The sequence below is a fragment of the Vipera ursinii genome, assembly GCF_947247035.1.
Source record: "Vipera ursinii genome assembly, chromosome: 1".
In the NCBI taxonomy this organism is placed as follows: domain Eukaryota; kingdom Metazoa; phylum Chordata; class Lepidosauria; order Squamata; family Viperidae; genus Vipera; species Vipera ursinii.
In genome coordinates this window covers 127,798,299-127,819,463 of record NC_139512.1, presented here as the reverse complement: position 1 = coordinate 127,819,463, position 21,165 = coordinate 127,798,299, and the positions used below count along the sequence as shown (strand labels likewise).

The following is a 21,165-nucleotide window of genomic DNA, read 5'->3' as shown; positions in this document are numbered from 1 at the left end:
ATCTGGGAAATGTATGATAATTTAACCAGCTTCCTTTCTTAAGAGATCTTAAAACAAGATTTTAATTGATCTACTCTTGTATCTAGCTGACATGCAAATACCACAGTACAGTCCTTTTTGGATCTGAATGAAACAAACCCTTTTGGTATGTGAGTGGAGTGGGTATTGTATTGTTTAGGAAAGAATGTGAGCATAATATTTTGTAATGGAATATTCTTTGTTTGAGGAAGGCAGATTAAGGAAGGGAATGCGGCTTCTGGAAGGAAGCCTTTGAGTACGAAGTAGAATAATTTGTTGAGTTAGGGTTGATTTGGTCAATGACTCATTGGTTTGTTTTCTTGATTGTCCATTGGATTCTCTGGAGTTCTCCTCGACACCATACTCCAAATGCATCAATACTCTGCCTATCCTTCTCCCTTAAAGTTGAACTTTTGCTTTCATAGTGTCACAAGGAATTTCATGGTTTGCCTGATTTGTACTTTTGTAGGTATAAACACATCACAACATTCGAACGACTTTTCCATTTTAATGGCTGCTCTACCAGGAGCTACTTTTTAGCATGTTTCTGGACTGCATGTTCCTTTTACTGTTTACTGTTGAGGTTTCATCCTAAAAAGCAGAAGCTATCCACCACTTAGGTAGCAACAGCAATAGCACATAGACTTATATGCTGCTTCACAGTGCTTTGCAGCCCTCTCTAACCAATTTACAGAGTCAACATATTGCCCCCAACAATCTGGGTCCTCACTTTACCAACCTCATAAGGATAAGAAGGCTGAGTGAACCTTGAGCCGGTCAGGTTCGAACTCCTGGCAGTGAGCTGAGTTAGCCTGCAATACTGCTTTCTAACCATTGCGCCACCACAGCTTCTAGTATTTTCATTGTCAAATTACACGGTTGCTTGTTCTACTTGTCATTTATTTGGTCTTCTTTATATTTTTAATGCCATTTTCACTGTCTTCCTTGGCTTTTAGATCGTCCAGATCCGGGGTGTCAAACTTGCAACATCACGTGACGTGTCACGACATATCATGACTTTTTTTCCATTGCCGGCAATGGGGTGGGTGCGGTTTTGGCATGACGCATCCGGCCCACGGGCTGGCAGTTTGACACCCCTGGTCCAGATCCTTTGCACTGCCAGTTTTCAGGGTAGTATTATCACTATAGTGCAGGTTAATAATGTTTCTTCTTCTTGCAATCTTAAAACTATGCTTATTTTCTAATTTCCTATTCCTTTTGCAGCCTTCAGGAACCCTTGTCATGTTGTTCAGGAGAGTCCTTAATACATTCTCTCATCCTGTGAGTAGAACCCCACTCATAGGATAGATTCATATGTAAGTACTTTAAAAAAACAAAAATGTTAAGTTTGCTATAGGGTTTACAATCTGATTTACAACTGGATGGAAAAAAAACCTTGGAAGAAAAAAGTCTTAATTTACTACACAAGGGCAAAGGTGAACAGAAAAGAAATCAGTGGAATTGTTACATGTTGCTGAAGAAATAAAAGAGAGAGAGAACCATTGTTTGACTTCATTCTTACTTTGAAAATAAAACATAGGAGAGGGAAGTGAGCAAAAATGTGCAGGGGCAGCCAAATGTAATTATCCTAGGATAGGACCAAATAAAACAAAAGTAGGCAAGAGACAAGGCCCTTTGATATTTTTGATTACATTTACAGTGCCCTACAACTCATTAAATTAAAAACTCTGGGCCTTTTTTCCCCCTTTCTTGTTCTTTTTCTCCCCCCCCCCCCTGCTATGAACTTTCTTGTCCAACGTCTGAGACTTCAGCTGGAATCTAACTGTTGGATGAACACTCATCGTGATATTTATTCCTTTAAAATAAATGTTTTTGTTAAAATGATGGAAAAGCAGGCAGTAACAGAATACAGGCAGCTTATTCTGCTAGAGGAATTGGTTTACTTGACAGGCTCTAGCTGCTTTTCATAAAAGAAGAGGTTGGTAGGAATGATGACCTGGAAAAAAAACCCCCAAAAAACCCCAGGAGGTCAGTTAGCTGCAACTCATGGCAGTTTAAGTCTTTGATTCTTTGCCCTGCAGATGAAGGGGGCTCTCCTCCCATATTGTCTGATAAGGGAAAGGAGAAGACTGATCTGCAGAAGCCTCCTCTGATTTGATAAAGGTCATTTAGACTACACGTCTAATGTTTTGGCCGCCATGATGCCTTTAGGTATTGTTCTGCTTGTTTTACTTATCAAGGTTTACACACACACACACACACACACACACACACACACACACACTCACTCCATTCACACACTTTAACGCTGAACTTGACCCATTTCCTTTCAAGTGTTGCCCTACTTTTCTTGTTTTGCAGAACCAGGGGTATGTCATATTATTGTTATTATTATTATTAGATTACCCTCTTTTTTTAATCAAATGAAAAGGGACTTGCTGGACCTGAGTGCTTTAAGGGTCAGAGAATGTTCTCTGCAGGCAGGCGTCAGTTTTCCTCTGTTCCAAGTAATGGTGCAAGGTTGAAGGGACTACGGAGCATGGCCGGAGGACAGAAGGAGATTGTGTATCTGTCAGACTTAATAAATTAGAGGACACACATGGGGGAAATTCATTTTGTTACAAGGGGGGGGCAGGGAAGAGCGAGGCTGCAGCTGCTGGTAAAGTGATACAGAAGAGCTGGCCCTGTTGTCACGATGAGAACCTGCAGTGTGTACTTTCCTTGCGTCTGTGAGACGTTCTGCTTGCAAGTAGTGCAAAGGACAATGTAAAACTTGCAGATAATTGTCTATATATGTATTTCATGTAGTTAAGGTATTGGGTGGGTGCTGGAGAGGCCTCTACTCAGGGCCAGTCTCAATCGTGGAAGGTCACCGGATCATCTATCTCATGGTGTTGTAATGGGAAGAGGAAGTGCTAGCTATGCAGCCTTGCACTGCTGAATGAAAGGCATTCATGATGATGGTGACGGTGCTGAGATTGCAAACGGTAAAGTTAGCTGTCCAGCCTTTAACCAACTAAGTCCTGCTTCGTCTGAATAGGCTCATTTATGTCAACTCAAAGAACTCTAAATGAAATAGATATATTCTCCATCATCATGCTGAGATATGGCGTTCAGGTAAGACAATGCCCCATCTATTTATCTGGACAAGCAGATGCAGAATTCTGAATTGTTTCAGTGCCCAGTAAAGGACGGATGCTGCTTATTAGTATTGGTAATCGAGAAATATTTGTTGAGCCATAAACTTGGGCCTAGATGTGTATCACCCATCCCCGATAGTTTACATGTTAGCAGTGGTGCCACTTGTCTTGCTGAAAATTCAGGTTGTGTAATCAAATGCATTCTTAAAGCCACTATTTAACATGGTAAAGTGAGGGAGTTATTATTTATTTACTTACTCATTCCAAAATTACTCTTAACAAGCAGCCAAAAAAGCATATCCAAACCTGTTTGGTGTAGGAGTCTAGTAATACTGGATGCCTGAAAGAGTAAGGCTGTGTCAGATGGGCTTTAAGGAAATATTTCTTCCACACTTTCTCTGTGGATCAGGGATCCCCATTCCTGCTTGAACACACCATTTTCCACTATTGTACCATGTTGTGTGGTAGTGGTAGTGGTAGAAACCACGTTTTCAGTTTTTATAAGCAATTCTTTTGCTAATTGCAACTACTTTAAGTAATCTGTTGTACCTCTTGTACTGTTGTATTTTGTTTTCCTTTCCTTAGCTAGTGAAACAGGTTAAGAGATTAAGCATGCATATTTTGTCAACTCAGGTTTCTGCAAATGTACATACCAATCATTACAATGTAATTTTTTTTTCAAATTAGCATGCGGATTGCACCTATGGTTGTGCTTCTTATAATAATCTGGGCAATAGAGCTAAGTGCCTCTGCATTTATTTGGCGTTACCTCAGAGAAGTCATTAAATTAATAGCCGTAACAAGGGGAGCCTGCGTACTGACAGTTTAATCCAACTTTCTGAATTATGTTAACCCATAGCATGTGATTTCGTGGCTTCATTTGAATTAGAAATAGGAGTGTGCCAACTTAGGCACCTGGTTGCCTTCAGAAAGAAATTCTGAGGATGCCAGGTGTCTTGAGATTAGAAAACTTTCCCAATGGATATCATGAAACATGATATTTGCAGTTTATACAAGTAGGCTGGATAGCCTTCCAGGCTTTTGGGGGAATTGTTCTGTGCACAGGTAGATCAAATGAGTATCTTTTGGATCTACTTGGGTGTTAGGTCTGGCAGAAACCAAGCGCTGTATTTTGCCATAAGACCTTTATATTAAGTCGAACAGGGAGATAATTTGACAATGCTATGTGGTAAGGCTGTTTGCTTCCTCCTTAACACCTCCTTAATTCACATGTTTTCAGATGGAAGTGTGGCAAGCCTCGAGAAAGCCATGCCTCCTTTAAGAAGCTGCTGACAAATAGAATAAATGTGTAACTGGAGAACAAGCTTCCCTTCTCTGCATCCAAATAGCTGCACATCTCTAGGAAGGACCCATGCGAAGCTCTAATAATGTTCAGTGGGAAAGACAGGCACAATTCCGAAAATCCCAAAGAGGGCAGAGATATATATGGAGACCTGTAGATGATATCTAAGGGATGCGGTGGCTCAGTGGGTTAGGACACTGAGCTTGTCGATCAGAAGGTTGGCAGTTTGGCGGGTCGAATCCTAAGTGCCGTGTAACAGAGTGAGCGCCTGTTACTTGTCCCAGCTTCTGCCAACCTAGCAGTTCGAAAGCATGTAAAAATGCAAGTAGAAAAATAGGGACCACTCCGGTGGGAAGGTAGCAGTGTTCCGTGCACCTTTGGCGTCTAGTCATGCCGGCCACATGTTTATGTTTATTGGACTTATATACCGCCCTTCTCCCGTAGGACTCAGGGCGATTCACAAGGTATTTAAAATAACAATACGAATTTCAAAAGTTAAGAACAATTAAAATAATTAAATTTAGTCCTTGAATAAAATAAAACCCCTGTTAAACTCCAATAAAAAACCCAATTAAAATAAAATTAAAATTAAATTTCTCTGTCCTGGCCGGAAAGCTCAAAGAGCCAGGTCTTCAGGTCCCGGCGGAATGAACAAAGGTCAGGGGCAGTCCTGAGTTCTACGGGCAGCTGGTTCCAAAGGGCAGGTGCACCCACAGAGAAGGCCCTCTCCCTGGGTGTTACCCACCAGCAATCTTTTGCCGGCGGCACCCTGAGAAGGCCCTCCCTGTGGGAGCACACAGGACGAAGGGAGCTTGATGCCGGCAGCAGGTGTTCCCTCAAATATCCCGGACCCAAGCCATTTAGGGCTTTATTGGTCATCACCAGCACCTTGAATCTCACCTGGAGGGCAACCGGAAGCCAATGCAGCTCGCGGAGCAGAGGTGTTACATGGGAGTATTGGGAAACCCCCATCACAACTCGCGCGGCTGCATTCTGCACCAGCTGAAGCCTGACCACGGAGACGTCCTCGGACAAGCGCTGGCTCTTCAGCTTTGAAACGGAGATGAGCACCGGCCCCTAGAGTCGGAAACGACTAGCACGCATGTGCGGGGGAACCTTTACCTTTACCTTTTTAGATGCTATCTGGGAGTGTTGTGAATGATGTAACGCTCATGCCAGTGTATTGCTTGCCCTGCAGCAAGAGAAAGTTTCAGGATACCATTCTGACATTCCTGATTATGGAGCATCTCCCACAGCATCAGTTAAGCCATGTTCTAAATCTGATGCTTGTTTTAGTATTTACAGTAGAAACCATCATCCAGTATTGATTTCTCTTAAGACTATCCTAAACCTCGCTGTTCAGTATCTTGGTGGTGCCTTTTCTCCTCTTTTTTCCCCCCTTGATGTAGTACCAGATTTGGATGCATAGATCCTGTAGCAAAGCGTCTTCTTTATTTAAATATGGTTCCTGGTAGTCCATATTAGATTCATACTTTTGTTACTGAATAAAATGGGGTGATGTGTGTGTGTGTGTGTGTGTGCTTGTGTGTGTGTGCTTGCGTGCGTGCTTGCATTTTCTGAACACTTGACATCTTATTACACTAAAGCTTCATGCTTTAATTTTAAGACAGACTTCAGTACTACATAAGATACAAAAACACGCAAGTTTTTAGTCCCCGTTTTTAGGGCCTTAATTAGTTAAGTGAGTTGTAAGAGAACTGCAAGGGAAATCCAGCCTTTCTAAAAGGAAATTTGTGAATATGTGCAGTGTGGATTTCTGCTCAATATCCGCCACTAACTTTTGCCTCTTTAAAATTTCTTTCAGGATGGACTGCTGATTTGGAAACCATCACAAACCTGGTCCTACAGCCCGGCTGGTCTGCTTTCTGCTGTATTTATCTATTACTAGTTATTTGAATTGAACTTTTAATAACCTGCCAGCTGCTCTTTAGACACACATGGTGCATTGTTGTCATTCCCAGAATCACATCTTTGAAATCCAGGACCTTGGTAACCTTCTTCAAACAAAGAGGCGACCTCAAGGATAATATCTGCAGGAGGACTTTTCAAACCTGCCGCCCTCTAGTTTCTCTTCTGCCTCTGTCCTCTTTCTAGAACATTATGGAACCCACAATGGAGTCCTGCTTGATGCAGGTCCTGCAGAAAGATGTTGGGAAACGACTTCAGGTTGGCCAAGAACTGATAGATTATTTCTCAGATAGACAGAAATCTGCTGACCTTGAACATGATCAGACCATGCTGGATAAAATGGTTGATGGTCTTGCTACCTCGTGGGTAAATTCCAGCAATTATAAGGTAAGCTTGATTTGCAGAGACAGGAGTGTGAAGGGGGGAGATCTTGTGTATTTGCACAGGGTCTTCAGTGGAACAATGAGTTCACATTGCAAATCCCTGGAGGCCCAGCACATTTCTTACTGATCCACAATAAGCCTTCATTTGTGGCATTTCCTCCCCATCCCCTTTGTTCTTATGAACACTCACACCAACTTGTAGGCATAGGCACTTTCCAATGAAAATTCAAAAAAGAAAAAGAAAAAAGAACCACGTAATTGAATTTGACAAGTTATTGGTTTTCTTTGCTGGGTGCTTGGGATGGTGATCCAAGCTGAACAGATAAAATATAGCGTGTACACATGTGTGTGTGTCCTTGTTCAGGACTGGGGATCCAGGTTCAACTTTTTACAAAGTCATGGAGGCTAATTGACTGACTTTAATCAGTATTGTTGTAGGAACAGTTGGAGGAAGAAGCACTTTTCATGCTGACCCTTAGAAGAAATTTATAAATGTAATGAATTAAGTAGAGGATCAAAATAGTAACTGCCATATTTATTATTTTTTTGCCAAGAGACCATTTGCATAAAAAGAGTATGTATTTAAGATTAGAATGTTATATTTTAAAAGACATTGGGCTGTTCTTCAAAAGTTAATCTTACGTTGTCACCTCCTATTTTTCTTTTTAAAGTAATTATGCTGTATGTTTTCCTTCCTTCTCTCCTAACTTTATTGGTTGCTACAAACAATAATCTTAATAGGGTTCAAGTTAGGGTAATCAATTAAGTCCTATTGCTGGTTACAGGAGGAGAGACTGTAATAGCGTTTCCTGTAGCATACAATAACTTTGATAAATATTTTTCTGCAGGGGAAGGTTATAGGATAATAGGAATCATTTTGAAAAAGTCCAAATAGGGAAGAATTTTTTCTGTTACTAGTCAGACAGTGTCTGACATCAAGGATTCATAATTTTAATAGAACAGAGATGTTGCATTGTATGGTACAAATATCAGGCTAAGTATTACCTGAGTGACACACAACTGTGGGTGATGGGGGTCCTTAGATCCTTTTCAGGAGAATCTGCAATTTCCCAGATACTAACTGATTTGTAATTCCCAGAATCACTTATTGTCCATACTGTCTGGTGCCGGTGAATATTATATTTATGCAAATCTACAGAACCACATGTTTCTCATACCTGTTATAAAAAAATTTCTGGAGAATGTCAATATATATGGAGCCTGCTTTATCTCTGTGAAATAACTGAGTACTAGCCCACCGCTTAAATGGATTTCATTCTACAATTTATTCCTATTCTTGTTGCATTCTATGTGCATTAAAAGTGATATAAACACAAAGCATCAGAACTGACTTGTTCTATGAAGTGAACGCCAATAGAGGGGCAATTTGGGGTCAGAATTTGAACAGTTGATTAGGGTCTAGAAAGTAAATCATATGAAGAGTGATGGAAGGAACTGGGTATATTTAGTGTTGAGAAAAGTTAATGGCAGGGGAATGTGAGAGAGATTTGAAAGGTTGTCTTATAAAAGGTCAATCTGGCTCTCTTTTGTTGCAGAGTAATGAAGTTAAGATATAAGAAGGCAGAGGCTAATGGAGACTTAGGAAAACCTCTTCACAATGAGAGTGGTTTGACAGAAGAACCGGTGTTGGTGGGTCTCCATGCACTGTGCATGTCCAAGCAGAAAATAAGCAGCCAGGTGTCTTTAGCTTTAGTTTGGACTTGGGTGCTGACCATGAGGTCAAACTGAATGATCAGGGTCCCTTCTAGTTCTATAACCCTGAAGCTAGCTTTGGTTGATGAATTATCAGATGTAGCCTCTTTATTCACAGAAAAAGTGACAATAAAAGCTCCTCTCCCTCTTATAAAGGTTCTCTTTATGGCAGCATGAAATGAATAGTTTCTTCTCAAATCGGAATTTTGGCCAGTCACCTGGAACAAGCCGTATTAAATAATTCTGTCTGGCACTAAGACTTGGGCTTGGCTGTTTTGAAACTTAAACCTGATATTTGTCATACTTACAATATTTTGCAGTTGCTCTTGTCAGCATCATTAAATTGTTATAAAAGCCATTGAGTCAGACTCGTATTTTATCTAGTCTTGTATCTCTTCCTGGGAACAGCAACTACAGTCTTAGGTAGCTATTCCCATCCCAACTAATTTTATTTTAAAGAAAAAGAAAAGAAAGATGTTGAAGCTCAATCAAGGTCTTTCTTACATTTTAACCACACCTTGTACTGCTGATCATCTTTTAATGTTAATTCAGCGCCTAAATGCCAGCTTTGAATTTTATGCATATCATGAGCAATGCCGAATGAAAACCGCTTCTATGGTTACAAATTTCCGATGAGTTTGGTGTATCGGTCTCACAATCTCAGACTAAAAATGTCCTTATAAATAAATAAAGTGACAGTCCTCCTATCTGAGTCTCCCCTGCTGATATTTGAGATGAAAATGGGCATTTAAGGAGAGTTCAAAAGCAGGGGGCCCAGCAGTTGTATAATAGCCCTAGTAGAATTTCAGGAAGACTGTCACAGCGAGAAAAGAAAAAAAAATGTACTGTAGCTTTAGGTCCATCTGAAGCACACAGTTCTTCCCCTGGAAAGATAACAGCATGGGATCTTTAAGCATTGGTCACTGGCATATGGGCCCTATTTATAACTACTCAGTTATCAAATTCTTTGTGGCAAATGCTACAGTTGTTAAACACCTATTTTTTCCATGGAATCAACAGTGCTGTAAATTAGGGTTATGAAGATGCAACTCCTTTATTATAATGCAGATAAGTTAAGTTTATCCCACAGTAAAAAGACTACATGATTTATCTTATGGCTAAAGATACTGTATTTTAAGTACCGGTAAGTTAAATCCCAAAGGTTCAAAAATGTTAATGGATACACTGCTGGTTGTAGGCACCTCAATGTGGCCTTCGCTAATCTACTCTCCCCTGAGAGGGTTTGAATTGTAGCATTCTGAATCTCGGATATGGATAAAGATGGTAAGGGTTGGGAAAGTGGGTCTTAACCCGTACAGTGAGAGTGAAAACTGACACAAAAGAAGGTGGCTGTTGCTGGGAAAAAAATATTCCAATCTTGCATTTTGAACATAAAAAACCCCACGTCTATATATCTTTCATTTCCATTGTCACAAACTGCTTTCTGAAAAACAATTGTTAGAAAAATATAATGAAAAAGTACTTCCTTTAAGAAATCAAGTTGTATTTTCACAACTGATGCACATACAATGTAAGGAAACACTATATATACTCCAAGAGTGCATAAACAGACTCAAATTTTTAACCAAAATACAGTGAGAAATGTGGTTTGGCCTATTTGTGGGTGGCACATTTTTCATGCTATTTTGATTAAAAATTCAAGGGTCAGTTTATCTGTGAGTACATATGGTAAAATGTCCCTTGTCTGATACAAAGGGGAATTATTATTTTTTTTAATTCCTTAGAATAATAGTGTCCTGTCACAAGCTGTGGCTGCAAAAGCAAATGCAGGACAGGGTCTTTGGAAAGTACATTGCATCTTATAGATGTTTAGAGCAAAACCTTTGAAAATATCATAGCTATTTCTATAATTAATTCTTCTATTTTTAAAAAAAATCCATTCTTTTATCAGTCTTATAAATAATTTAGGGTGGCAGACTTATCTAATGCTCCTTCCTCCTGTTTACCCCACAACAACATCCTGCGATGTGTGTTGGGCTGCAGGAGAGTAACTGACCGAAAGTCACCCAGCTGCTTTCGTGTCTGAAGGCGGAACTGGAACTCGCAGTCTCCTGGTTTTTAGCTTGGCGCCTTACCCGCTAGCTTGCTATAAGTCACTTTTTGCAGGGCATTCAAACAGGTAGTTGTGTGCCTTTATTGCTAAGGGGGATTGTGTAAGGAGCCATGCGTTCATTCCTGCGTGTCTGTAAAAATGTACAATTGCAAAAACTGCATCAAGTGGGAAGGAAAAAAAACCCCCGCCTGCACCATGCAAATGTGGAGTCTGATGCTGGTTTTGTTCTTCGGAGAGGCTTGTAAAGACCCTTGGCAGTGAGCGTTGCATGAGAAGCAGAGTTAAGTAAACAAAGATTGGCATTCTGTATTCTTGTGCATGGCTGGAGGTTGATTCTGCCTTCTATAACTAGAGGAGGAGCAGATGGTTCAAGCTTATTTTAAAATGCAGGGTCTATTAAAACAGCAAGCCGATAACAATCATTTGGCAGTTTAAGAAGTCTACTTTCTGAAGCAGGCTTTTCATTCTGTGGAAGTCCAGTGGACGAAATGAGCAGAACGTTGTTAGAAGCAATAATAGGGGAAAGGCAGTGTTTTATCTCTTCTCATAGGTTTTTTTTTTCCTCTTGAGAAAACAGGTTGTTATAACTTTTTAATTGTGAAGTATGGAGGAAGAAGGAAACTGCTGTGCAGAGGAAATGCACGCATTTTGATTTCAGTTGATGTAATATTGTGATAATTATCCTAAAAAAACATTTATTACTGTTCTCCCTTAAATTGGATATCCTTAGACCAGGGGTGTCAAACTGCCGCGCTCACCCCATTGCCGGCAATGCAAAAAGAGTCACGATACGTGGCAACAGGTCATGTGACGTGGTGAGTTTGACACCCGTGTCTTAGACCATGCCCTTAGCAATATGACTCATGGGATAACTGTTGATCTGCAGTCCTCAGTCTTAATTACATTTAAACATTATGCTTGATCATGTTTTGTTTTAACCACTGCTTTTCTGATCATGATTTGATTCACATTAAAATTAAAGCGAGGGCATAAAGCATAATTGACAAAGCAGAGTAGCTGTGTTGATGCAGCTCGGCAAGCTCCGACGTATCATAAACACAGTCATAAAACAAATGCTGGGTGATTCAAAGTTATGCTAGACTTCAGGTTAGAAATACAGATATATACAGATGCAAAAATTACATAGGTTCATTAAAAAATGGAATGGTAAACAAACCTACTAGATGGAATATTTTGAATTTTAATTCAAAATAAGCTGCCTTGACCTCTGTGGAAGTGTTCCTACCAAGTAGAAAGGCCTCTATTTTGAGGTTGAAATATGGGGATTTTGAGGTCAGAACGCCTTAAATGAAGTTGGAACAGTGTTGGAACACTTCTGTGGAGACTGCACAGCCTTTTATTAAGTACAGTGCACCTCTATTTATAACTCATTCTAAGTGAAAAATTATCCCCTATGGAAGATTTTTTAAGCCTCTATCTATGCTAAGTGAGTGTGTAGACAGCTATCTAAAGTAGCACTTCTCTGAAGATGTTAATGCAGCTGTTGTGATTTTATGTGCATTTGCATGAAGCACAATTAGCTGGTGCAGTTTGCATTTGGTGTAATTTTTCCAGGAGTTCCTGACCTAATTTCTCAGTACTTGCTTTAAAAAATAAAAGACAAACGTATGCATTTCACTGACACAATGTGTGGGTATGTGTGTAATATAGCAGCCTCCCTCATTTACCAGTGTGGTTCCTTTGCTCTTGTTCATCATCCGTTTGTGATTGGGACAAAGCACTAACAACAATCCCAAATTGGTTTAAATCCATTAAAGTTTTTCACTAAATGCTTCCTTTCCCCACCTTCAATTTTCTTCATTTTCTATATACAGTACCAGACCAGGGGGCAGCTCTGTTGTGAAGTAATGTGAAATTGTTGCTTTAGGCAGTAAGGATGGGTGCCATCATGATGCCATCATCATTTTGACATTTTTGTTTTAAGGGGCAAATGTTTTCTAAAGGTGCCAAGGCGAATATATATCTTTGGGATGCCTGAAATCTGCGACTCCACACCCTTTTCTGTACTTTTTGACTTGTTTATTGCTTTGCTATATCTGTAATATCCAGTAACTTAATCTTCCTGAGGTTAGACTGGTATTATCAATATGAGGAGTGCCACAGGGAGGGTAACTGGCATTCAAGTGGAGCTATAGCAGCTGGACTCTGTCAGAGCCAATATTATTTTGAAGCCCGTCTTACAAATGTATTGAGCTATTTAAGAAAGTGGGCTGTTACGCTTTATCTCGCAAGAAGGGCCGAACAATAAACAGCAACATGGATGCCTTTTAGTAGCAGCTTATGGAAGGGGTTGGGTGTGAAGGAGAGACAGGGTGGGAAAATTACCTGTGGACAGTTTCAAATGTGCAGGAAAACAAGCATTTGCTTCTAAGAAGGAGCCGAGTAGACAACTTGTTCCAAGCAACTGGTCCTAAAAGCTTGCACACATGACGATAGTGGAGTTGGTTTTACTCACTTATTTATTTATTTTTTAAAAAGGATTACAAGTAGTCCTCGCGTTATGGCCGTTCATTCAGTGACCATTTGAAGTTACAGCAGTGCTGAACAAGCGGTCCCTGTGCCTGGTCTCTGAAGTCATGGTAACATGATGAAAATTCAGGTGCAACGTGTTCTGAATATTTCAGCTTGCAGACTGTACATTTCTCAGGGAAAGTTATATGAAAGCAAAGAGAATGTCCTTGTGCTCAAAGAGTAGAAGGTGACCTTTATCTGCCATTTTAATGAGTGTACTGAAGCTGTATGTGGGGGAACTGTAAGACTTTATCTTTCTTTACAGAAGATAAAGGGGGATAGAAACCTCAATGTTCTCAATTGTTAGAGTCACAGGAAAAAGGCCTTTTCTCACTTATTACCTGATTTATTTGCTGCAAAAGTTTTAGCCCCAATTGAGTTTCAAGTATAATGTGAATTTCAATTTATTTGCTTTCTCATCTTCATCCCAAACAAACTTTCAATATAATTTCTGGGAAATGTTACCTTCAACATGAAACTTTTTAGTTTTGTAGATTTGACACATAAATATCTCTTGGAAGAGTATGATATTTTTATACAACAAGTGTTTTTGAGATTTTGGACCGACAGTATGATTCTTGTCCTTGTAATTAATAAGAGAAATAGAATGCTGATTTCCAGAATTCAGAAGTAACTCTTAAGGGGACATAAAAAATAAACATGGCTTTGTGAAGGAGGCCTTTGGTCTATTGCAGTGGTGGCAAACCTATGGCATGTGTGCCAGAGGCAGCACTCTGAGCCCTCTCTGTGGGCACACGTGCCGTCACCCCAGCCCCGCCTCCCCCCCCGAACCGCTTCTTACCAGCAGCTCCCCCCGGAGGAGAGTAGCCCCTGGGAATGGCCCGCATGGAGCAGCGCAGCCAAGGACATGGCAGCTGGGCAGCAGGGACAAGACTCCCCCCTTGCACCCCGATGTACGCAGATGATGCTGCGGGGTGCAGGTGGAGGGTGTGGCTGCCATGGCGCTGTAGGGCCGCCTGGGCAATCGGCGGGCCATGGAGGCGGTGGGCGGCCCTGCGGGGTGGGCGGGGGCAGAGCGGGCATGGCATGGGTGGAACAGGGGCAGGGCCGGGGGTGGGTTGGGGTGGTTTTTGGACACTCGATCTCTAAAAGGCTTACCATCACTGGTCTATTGTGATCATCTGAATTCAATAGGATGAGTGTGCAGAACTGTGTATTCTAATATGTTCTATATACTTTTCAAATAAGTTAATATGAAGGAATGTGTGCCTTTTTTTAGGGGCTTGTGCAGCAACTTGAAATTTCCCCAAAATATTGAAACATATATCATGACATCATGGTTCAAGTTCTGCCCCTCATGCAGTTGCATCCAATATTGCAATATAAATAGGAAAGACAGGGGTGGGGATGGGGCTAGGGTACTTTATATATTGAACTATATCTACAATAAATTATTATGCACAGTCTCTTTTTCATCAATTCAACTGAAGGCCACAGTCTTCTCATTTGGGATAGCTTACACAATATTATCATGCCCTGATTTACAAGGCTTCACTAATAGTCCAAGGATGCACTCTTACTGTTGAAATCAAAATACAAGCTATAATTCCCGGTTAGTCTAATTCTGATTAAGCAGACATTTTTTTTCCAACAGCCAGGGTTCTGAAAATATTTGTTGGGTTCATGCAGGAATTGGGCTTTCCAATGAGATAAATTCCTGGCTTCCATTTGAGTGTGGTCAGAACCATCCAATTCTGATTACAGGAGTAAGGGGGATTTGAGCGTTTGTAAGTAATTTTATGAAACATTACAAGTAGAAAGATAAAAATGAATATTAACTAATAAAAATAAAAAAGAACAAAAAGAAAATAGAAAAGCAAGCAAAAATAAGAATATAGTAAAGAAAGATATAAAGAAATGACATCACCTTTCATCATGTAGAAACACTTTTATTAACTTATCGCCTTCTCTTAAAATAGAATAAATGCTACCTTCTTATATCTATCTCATTTCTTATCTATAAACAAGTCTTTTAAACCTAATCATTTTAAGGTTAGAATTGTTAAATTTAGAATTATGGTTGGTATGATTATGTTTAACTTAGAGTAACAGATTACTTGATTATATATTTGTATCTGTACTGAGGGAAGTCAGAAGTCACTTAACAACAGAAATTTTGGGCTCAACTGTGGTCGTAAGTTGAGGATTACCTGTATGATTGCCATCCTAGATACTGCAAACTCTGCTTGGTACTCATGGGGGTGATTGTTCTAAAATGTATTTTGTGCATTTATTAAATAAAATTTAGAAAGCATTTGAAAAAATTAAGAAACAGCCTACTTTCTACAGCAGAGGTCCCCAACCTTTTGGGCACCGGGGACTGTTTCTGTGGAGAGAGGTTTTTCCATGGACCGGAAGGTGCGGAGTTTTGTGTGCTGCCTGCATCTCGCCGATGGGGCTTTGCTTGTTTGTGCAGACCGGTTGCTGGCATGCCACGGACCAGGGGTTGGGGACCCCTCTTCTATAGCGTTCTGTTTGCCGTTTTCCTTCTGGGTTTTTTCCGGAACAAATCATAGAATTGGGGACTTGTTTAGATCAAGATGTTGGAATAGTGCAGAATAAATTAGAACATTATTTTTTAAATAACAGGTAACAGATGTTTTTAATGAAATGACAAAAACTCACTATTTGTCCTGATGGACCTTCAGATTAACTAGCAATGTTGGGAGCTAAGCACAAGACTTGATGCATAAGAGTGCTTTTCTGCTGCTGACAGTACAAGCAAATGTGTCTTCTATATAATGTAGAGGAAGGTATATTTTTTTGTTTTTTAATCAGACTGCAGTGGTTGGCTTGGTAGCTTGGTTGTCAAAGGAATTATTTCTTGGTTCCAATTCTGACTGCACAGAGATTATATGATTGACAAGTGTCTGCCAATACAAAAAAGTTGGAACGTTAAAGAACTAGAGAGTTCTATCTCTTTGATTTGAATGACATAAGAAATTGCCTTATGCAGAATACACAATAAGAGTTGGAAGGGACCTTGGAGGTCTTCTACTAGTCCAGCCCCGTTGCTCAAGCAGAACATTCTGTACTATTCCAGAAAAAGGGTGCCCAATCTCTTCTTAAAAACCTCTAGTGATGGAGCACCAAGCACAGCTTCTGGAGGCAAGCTGTTGCAATGATTAATACCAAGCAGATCATTATTCTTATATAATTTTATATTGTCTATCGCAGAGAAAGACAACCTGACGCTCTCCAGATGTTTGGGGCTACTGTTCATTTCATGTCTGATCACTGGCCATGCTGATTAAGCCTGATAGAAGTTGTCTAAAACATCTGTAAAGACCCAGCATTTGATCTATCTATCTAGGAGCCCTTCTCCCCCCCCCCTTTTATCTAGTGGAGACATCAGAGATCAAGCAAGCTGTGTATGAAAACTGCAAGGTCTGAATGAGCTACTGTCTCCTTGGATACAACAAAAGAGAAAGAGGAAAATCGAAGCTTAAATGTTAGAAGCCATGATATAATTTCAAATTTTAGTTTGACATTTAAATAAGAATTTAAAAAACACACACATTTGTTTACGGTATTAAAAATTACCCTTTAGCTCCAGCGTAAGCGACTTCTTGCCAAGCTTACATCATAAATTTTACAGATAGTTCCCGACTTAAAACAATTTGCTTAGCAACCGTTTGAAGGTACAGTAGTGCTGAAAGAAAATGATTTATGATAAGTCCTTGTACTTACGACCACAGCAGTGTCCCCATGGTCACATGATTGCAGTTTGGGCACTTCACACTGGCAGGTACTTACAACGATTGCAGCGTCCGGGGTGTGTGTCACATGATTGCTATTTGCAACCTTCCCAATTGGCTTCCGACTAGCAAAGCCAGTTTGCTTAACGACCACATCATTCACTTAATAACCATGGCAAAAAGTCATAAAATTGTGTTTGACTCACTTAACAACCCACATAAGTGTTAACAACCCACATAAGTGGCAGACATTCCAATTCCAATTGTCATAATTTTGAAGATTACTTTTATTTCAACTTCTTTGATGCCAGATCAAAGGTAATTAAATATCTATCTATCTATCTATCTATCTATCTATCTATCTATCTATCTATCTATCTATCTATCTATATCTGGTAGGATTGCTGACAAGATAATGAGAACTTAGCAGATTAAGCATTCATTTTTCAGTTGGGGTGTTGAATCTGTTTGCTCTCTGCTACCAAATTTTATTCATACAAAATGACATACAATAGGGTGGCATTCCCTATTGGGAAAAATTGAAAATCTATACTCCCTCTATCTCTAGTTTGTACAAATTGTGAAGATATATCAAATTTGTTTTGATTCCTTAATATATTTGATATTTACCCCCAAAAGAAGAGAGGTCTTTTTTCACTCTTAAATGACAATTTATCTTTTAAAATAAGAAGGTTCTTTGTGATGTGCTGAGAAAATAGCAGAAGCAGGAAATGAGTTCTTAAATTCCTAAAAGAAACGCATTTAATTTAAGCGTTTCTTTTAGGAAGAGGTCATTTTAAATTTAGGCTTATCTTCCTTTCAGGTAAATAAGGAATTTTTTTGCTCTTGCTAGCATTGCACAACCATTTTTCTGGCTTCTGAATTCCTGTCAGGCATTATCAATATAAGTCTTTATGACCACAAAGTCTAGAATCTTATTGCATTTTGAAGACTGATAATTGAGATGCTGAGAAAAATAATCTTTCTTTTAATTAGAGCTTGTGTTTTAATAATACTCTTCTAGTGTTGTAGCATATGTGGGAGAGGATTATATGATATTGTTGTCTTGTACTGCTCCATAAATACCTTTTTAATGGTAAAGTGGTACAGATGGGTTACTTATCTCCATTTGGAAACCTGTGGGACAGGAGGAATAGCATGGTTCACTGCCATTAGAAAAAGCGAGATTTTGTTAATTCATCATATAATATGTCCAGCTTTCTGATGGCTGACTTGCACAGTGACCTTGAAATCACTCGTGAATCATTAAACTTCATTAGAATCCTGTCTCCTGTTATTGTAAGATAATGTCAGGATAAAGGTTCCCCCCCCCCCCTCACATGGCTTTCCAGAAACATTCCTCAAGTTTGTACACCGCTGTGAAATTTTTGCACAAGTCTTGATTCCAGCAGTAGAGAGCTTAGGACTGCCCCCAACCTCCGTTCATTCCGCCGGGACCTGAAGACCTGGCTCTTCGAGCTCTCTGGCCCAGGCTGAGAATTTTTTTATTTTTATTTTAATTGGTTTTTTTTACTGTTCTCAGGGTTTTATTTAATCTTTTTAAATTTGTTTTAACGTTTGTATTGACTCTCTTTTAAATGCCCTGTATGGTGCCACAAGAAGTGATCTTTCTAAATAAAAGTTAACTTTTCTACATTGCTGCTTTGTAATTCAGTTAAAGCCGTCTTTTATTTTCTATTTCTTTGCTTGCAGCCTCTTCCAATTTTCTTAAACATTTACTTCCATGATTCACAATTACTGTATTTTCTGGCAGCAATGTTCGTATTTGAAAAAAAGTAATTATTTCCTCAGGACATTGTATTAGTGATGTAATAATCCAAAATGCCAGGGGTCCTGATTTCATTTTCTGTTTAAGATGCACCGTATTGAGAAACTATCCCTTTGAAAAGTCTATATATGTGGGTGTACAGAGGGAAGGAGGCTGAAAAGCTCTCCAGGGTTTCATCTCTTGATCGACTAGTGGTGCAATATCTTAGGATATGCAGGAAATAGCCTTGATTAGAATAGGGTGGGTATTTTTAGTCTGATGGCGTATAAATATGATTAATCAGTCATCAGCCCACATTTCCCATGAAAGTTATTGGTGTCGTAAGGAGATGAAAAACTGGCAGTGCATACAGTAATGCAGATATTGAGGTGTACACTGTTTTGTTCTGGGGTTGTTGTTTTTTTTAGAAAGCCATTTTAGCTGACCCTGTCCTTGTTTTTCTGCCTGTCTCCTTCCTGAGACCTGACCATTTGGGGTAGCTGATTTTCTGCAAAGGCCTCTTAGTCAAGCAGCAGGTGTTTGATGGGTAAACGAAGGAAAACTAAGTGACCAAAAGAGAAGAAAGGAAAGCGGGTTGGGGAAAGAAAAAAAAAGAGAGATTGGGCTGATAATATGGCTGGCTGCATTCTGCTACAACATAAGCCAGGATTTGTCTTAAGCCAGCTATCTCAGTCTCAGGGTCAAGCAGAGGAGTCTGTTCAGCCCTTCAAGTGGGTCTGACTCCAGCCCCAATTGCCTCCTGCCAAGCTAATCAAAAGCCAAGTTAGCCGGAGATTTTTTTTTATTATTTTAATTCCATTTATATCCCGCCCTTCTCTGAAGACTCAGGGCGGCTTACAAGCTTAGCAGTAGCCTTCATTCTATGTATATGCCTGCTTATTAGGGCTTTCACACACACCCCAAGCGGCATTATTACAAAGTCAGCTTATTGCCCCCAACAATCTGGCTCCTCATTTTACCTACCTCGGAAGGATGGAAGGCTGAGTCAACCTTGAGCCTGGTGGGATGTGAACCTGGTGGGAGTTGTAATATAGCTCATCAGCAGGGCCTGTAGAGGTGCAGGTGCAGGCAGCAGGTGTGGAAGGGCAGACCGTTGTTGCATCTTGAAGGGAATTAGCATAGTAACCTGAATCTCTCTTGCTGAAGATAAAGCATTGCTTTGACTCTCCCTAATCTTTACGCCTGGTTGGCATAGCATCTTCCTTGGTTCCCGGCTTAAGTAGACAGGCACTGATTCGGTGAAGCATTCCTCAGACAAATCAGACCTCTCCCAAAATGAGGACTAAAGGAAGCTTTGCTTCATCCCTTTGCATTTTTATATTTTTCCATAGTTGATAACCATCCCGTTTATTAAGAACTGTCGGCTTGTGTACATTTTCTTTCCTAGATATGAAAATACGCACAAATAGGAGAAGCCTCAGACATTTGAAGAGAACTTCAGTAACTGGACTAAAAGTCAAGTTATATAACTCACTAGTGAACTCTTTTTTTGGCGGGGGGCTTAGAACTTCTTGTGTACTCTAGTACTATATAAGAAAACTTTTGTACGGGGTTGTGATTTACCTGTCAAGTGCAAGGCACAGTCCTCTAAAATTTATGCAGCTTCGACACAGGTTACTTAAGGTTTGTTTCCCTCAAATATTGATTCAGGAAAGCCCGCAGGTTCTAAAGTCTTTCATGCATGGATCAAATTCAAGGGCAGGTTATCCACCTCGGGTGGTAAGGTGTGTTACTGAGTAAGTAGCAGGTGATTAAGCCTGAGGACCTGCCAAGATGTTTGGAGAAAATAACTGCTGTAAAATGAGAACATGGCCTTTCCTTCCCAAAGATTTTGGAAATCACTGCTATTTTCAAAAGGTGAGCTTCTCCCCATTTTCTCCAATATCTGCTTGAGAGGAGGGGTATTAAAAAAGGCCTTAATTTCTTAGTTGTTAACTGATTCTCAATGAGGTCAATTTCTTTTGCCCTACCCCTGGTTCTGGGGCTGAAAAATTCCAGGAGCTTCTTTCCATAGTCAGAAATATTCCAAGTCATGTCTTTTAACACTCAGCAAACACACTGGTTTCAGAAAAAGCTTGAAAATTGCAAGACTTGGAAGCACAAACCAATTGTGGAAGTTAATGTGTAGATCGTTTTTCCCTCATGTTTCTTATTCTGATGCTTTGATAGGGAACCCAAGTTAATGTACTTCTGAAATGCATTGCAGATGCTTTTTTTTAAAGATGCTTTTTAAAAAGAAGAAATCAATTGGCATTTGTTTCTGCTTGATAGAATGGTAGTAATGCTTAAGAGAATATCTGCAGCCATTGTACCTCAATCTTCCAAGATGAAAAATATATAGATTTTTTTGATGGAACATGCTACTTGCAAACAGTAGAATTAGAACAGAGGAAGGCAGCGTAATAAGCAACCTTGAGAATGAGATGGGTCTATTCCTAATTGGCCAATAAATATGATTGTATTATTTCTGATGCTAATAATGGAGCAATTTGGGGGCATTTTTAGGAACTGATTTGCTTTTGCTGTACAGTTTCTTGACGTTTAATGGGATCGTAGCAAGAAGCAAACCTTGCCTGCATTGTCAACAGAGGCTGTATCTGTTCT

General features: G+C 39.8%; 1 protein-coding gene across 1 annotated transcript in view; it reads left to right on the top strand.

Moving 5' to 3' along the window:
• CLASP1 (cytoplasmic linker associated protein 1) overlaps window positions 1-21,165 on the top strand; it is a 219,041-nt gene that overhangs the window by 27,496 nt on the left and 170,380 nt on the right. Inside the window, exon 2 of the mRNA XM_083349903.1 lies at window positions 6,248-6,738. Coding sequence (XP_083206029.1) covers window positions 6,544-6,738 — 195 coding nt within the window. The 5' untranslated portion in view covers window positions 6,248-6,543. The remainder of the gene's footprint in view (window positions 1-6,247; window positions 6,739-21,165) is intronic.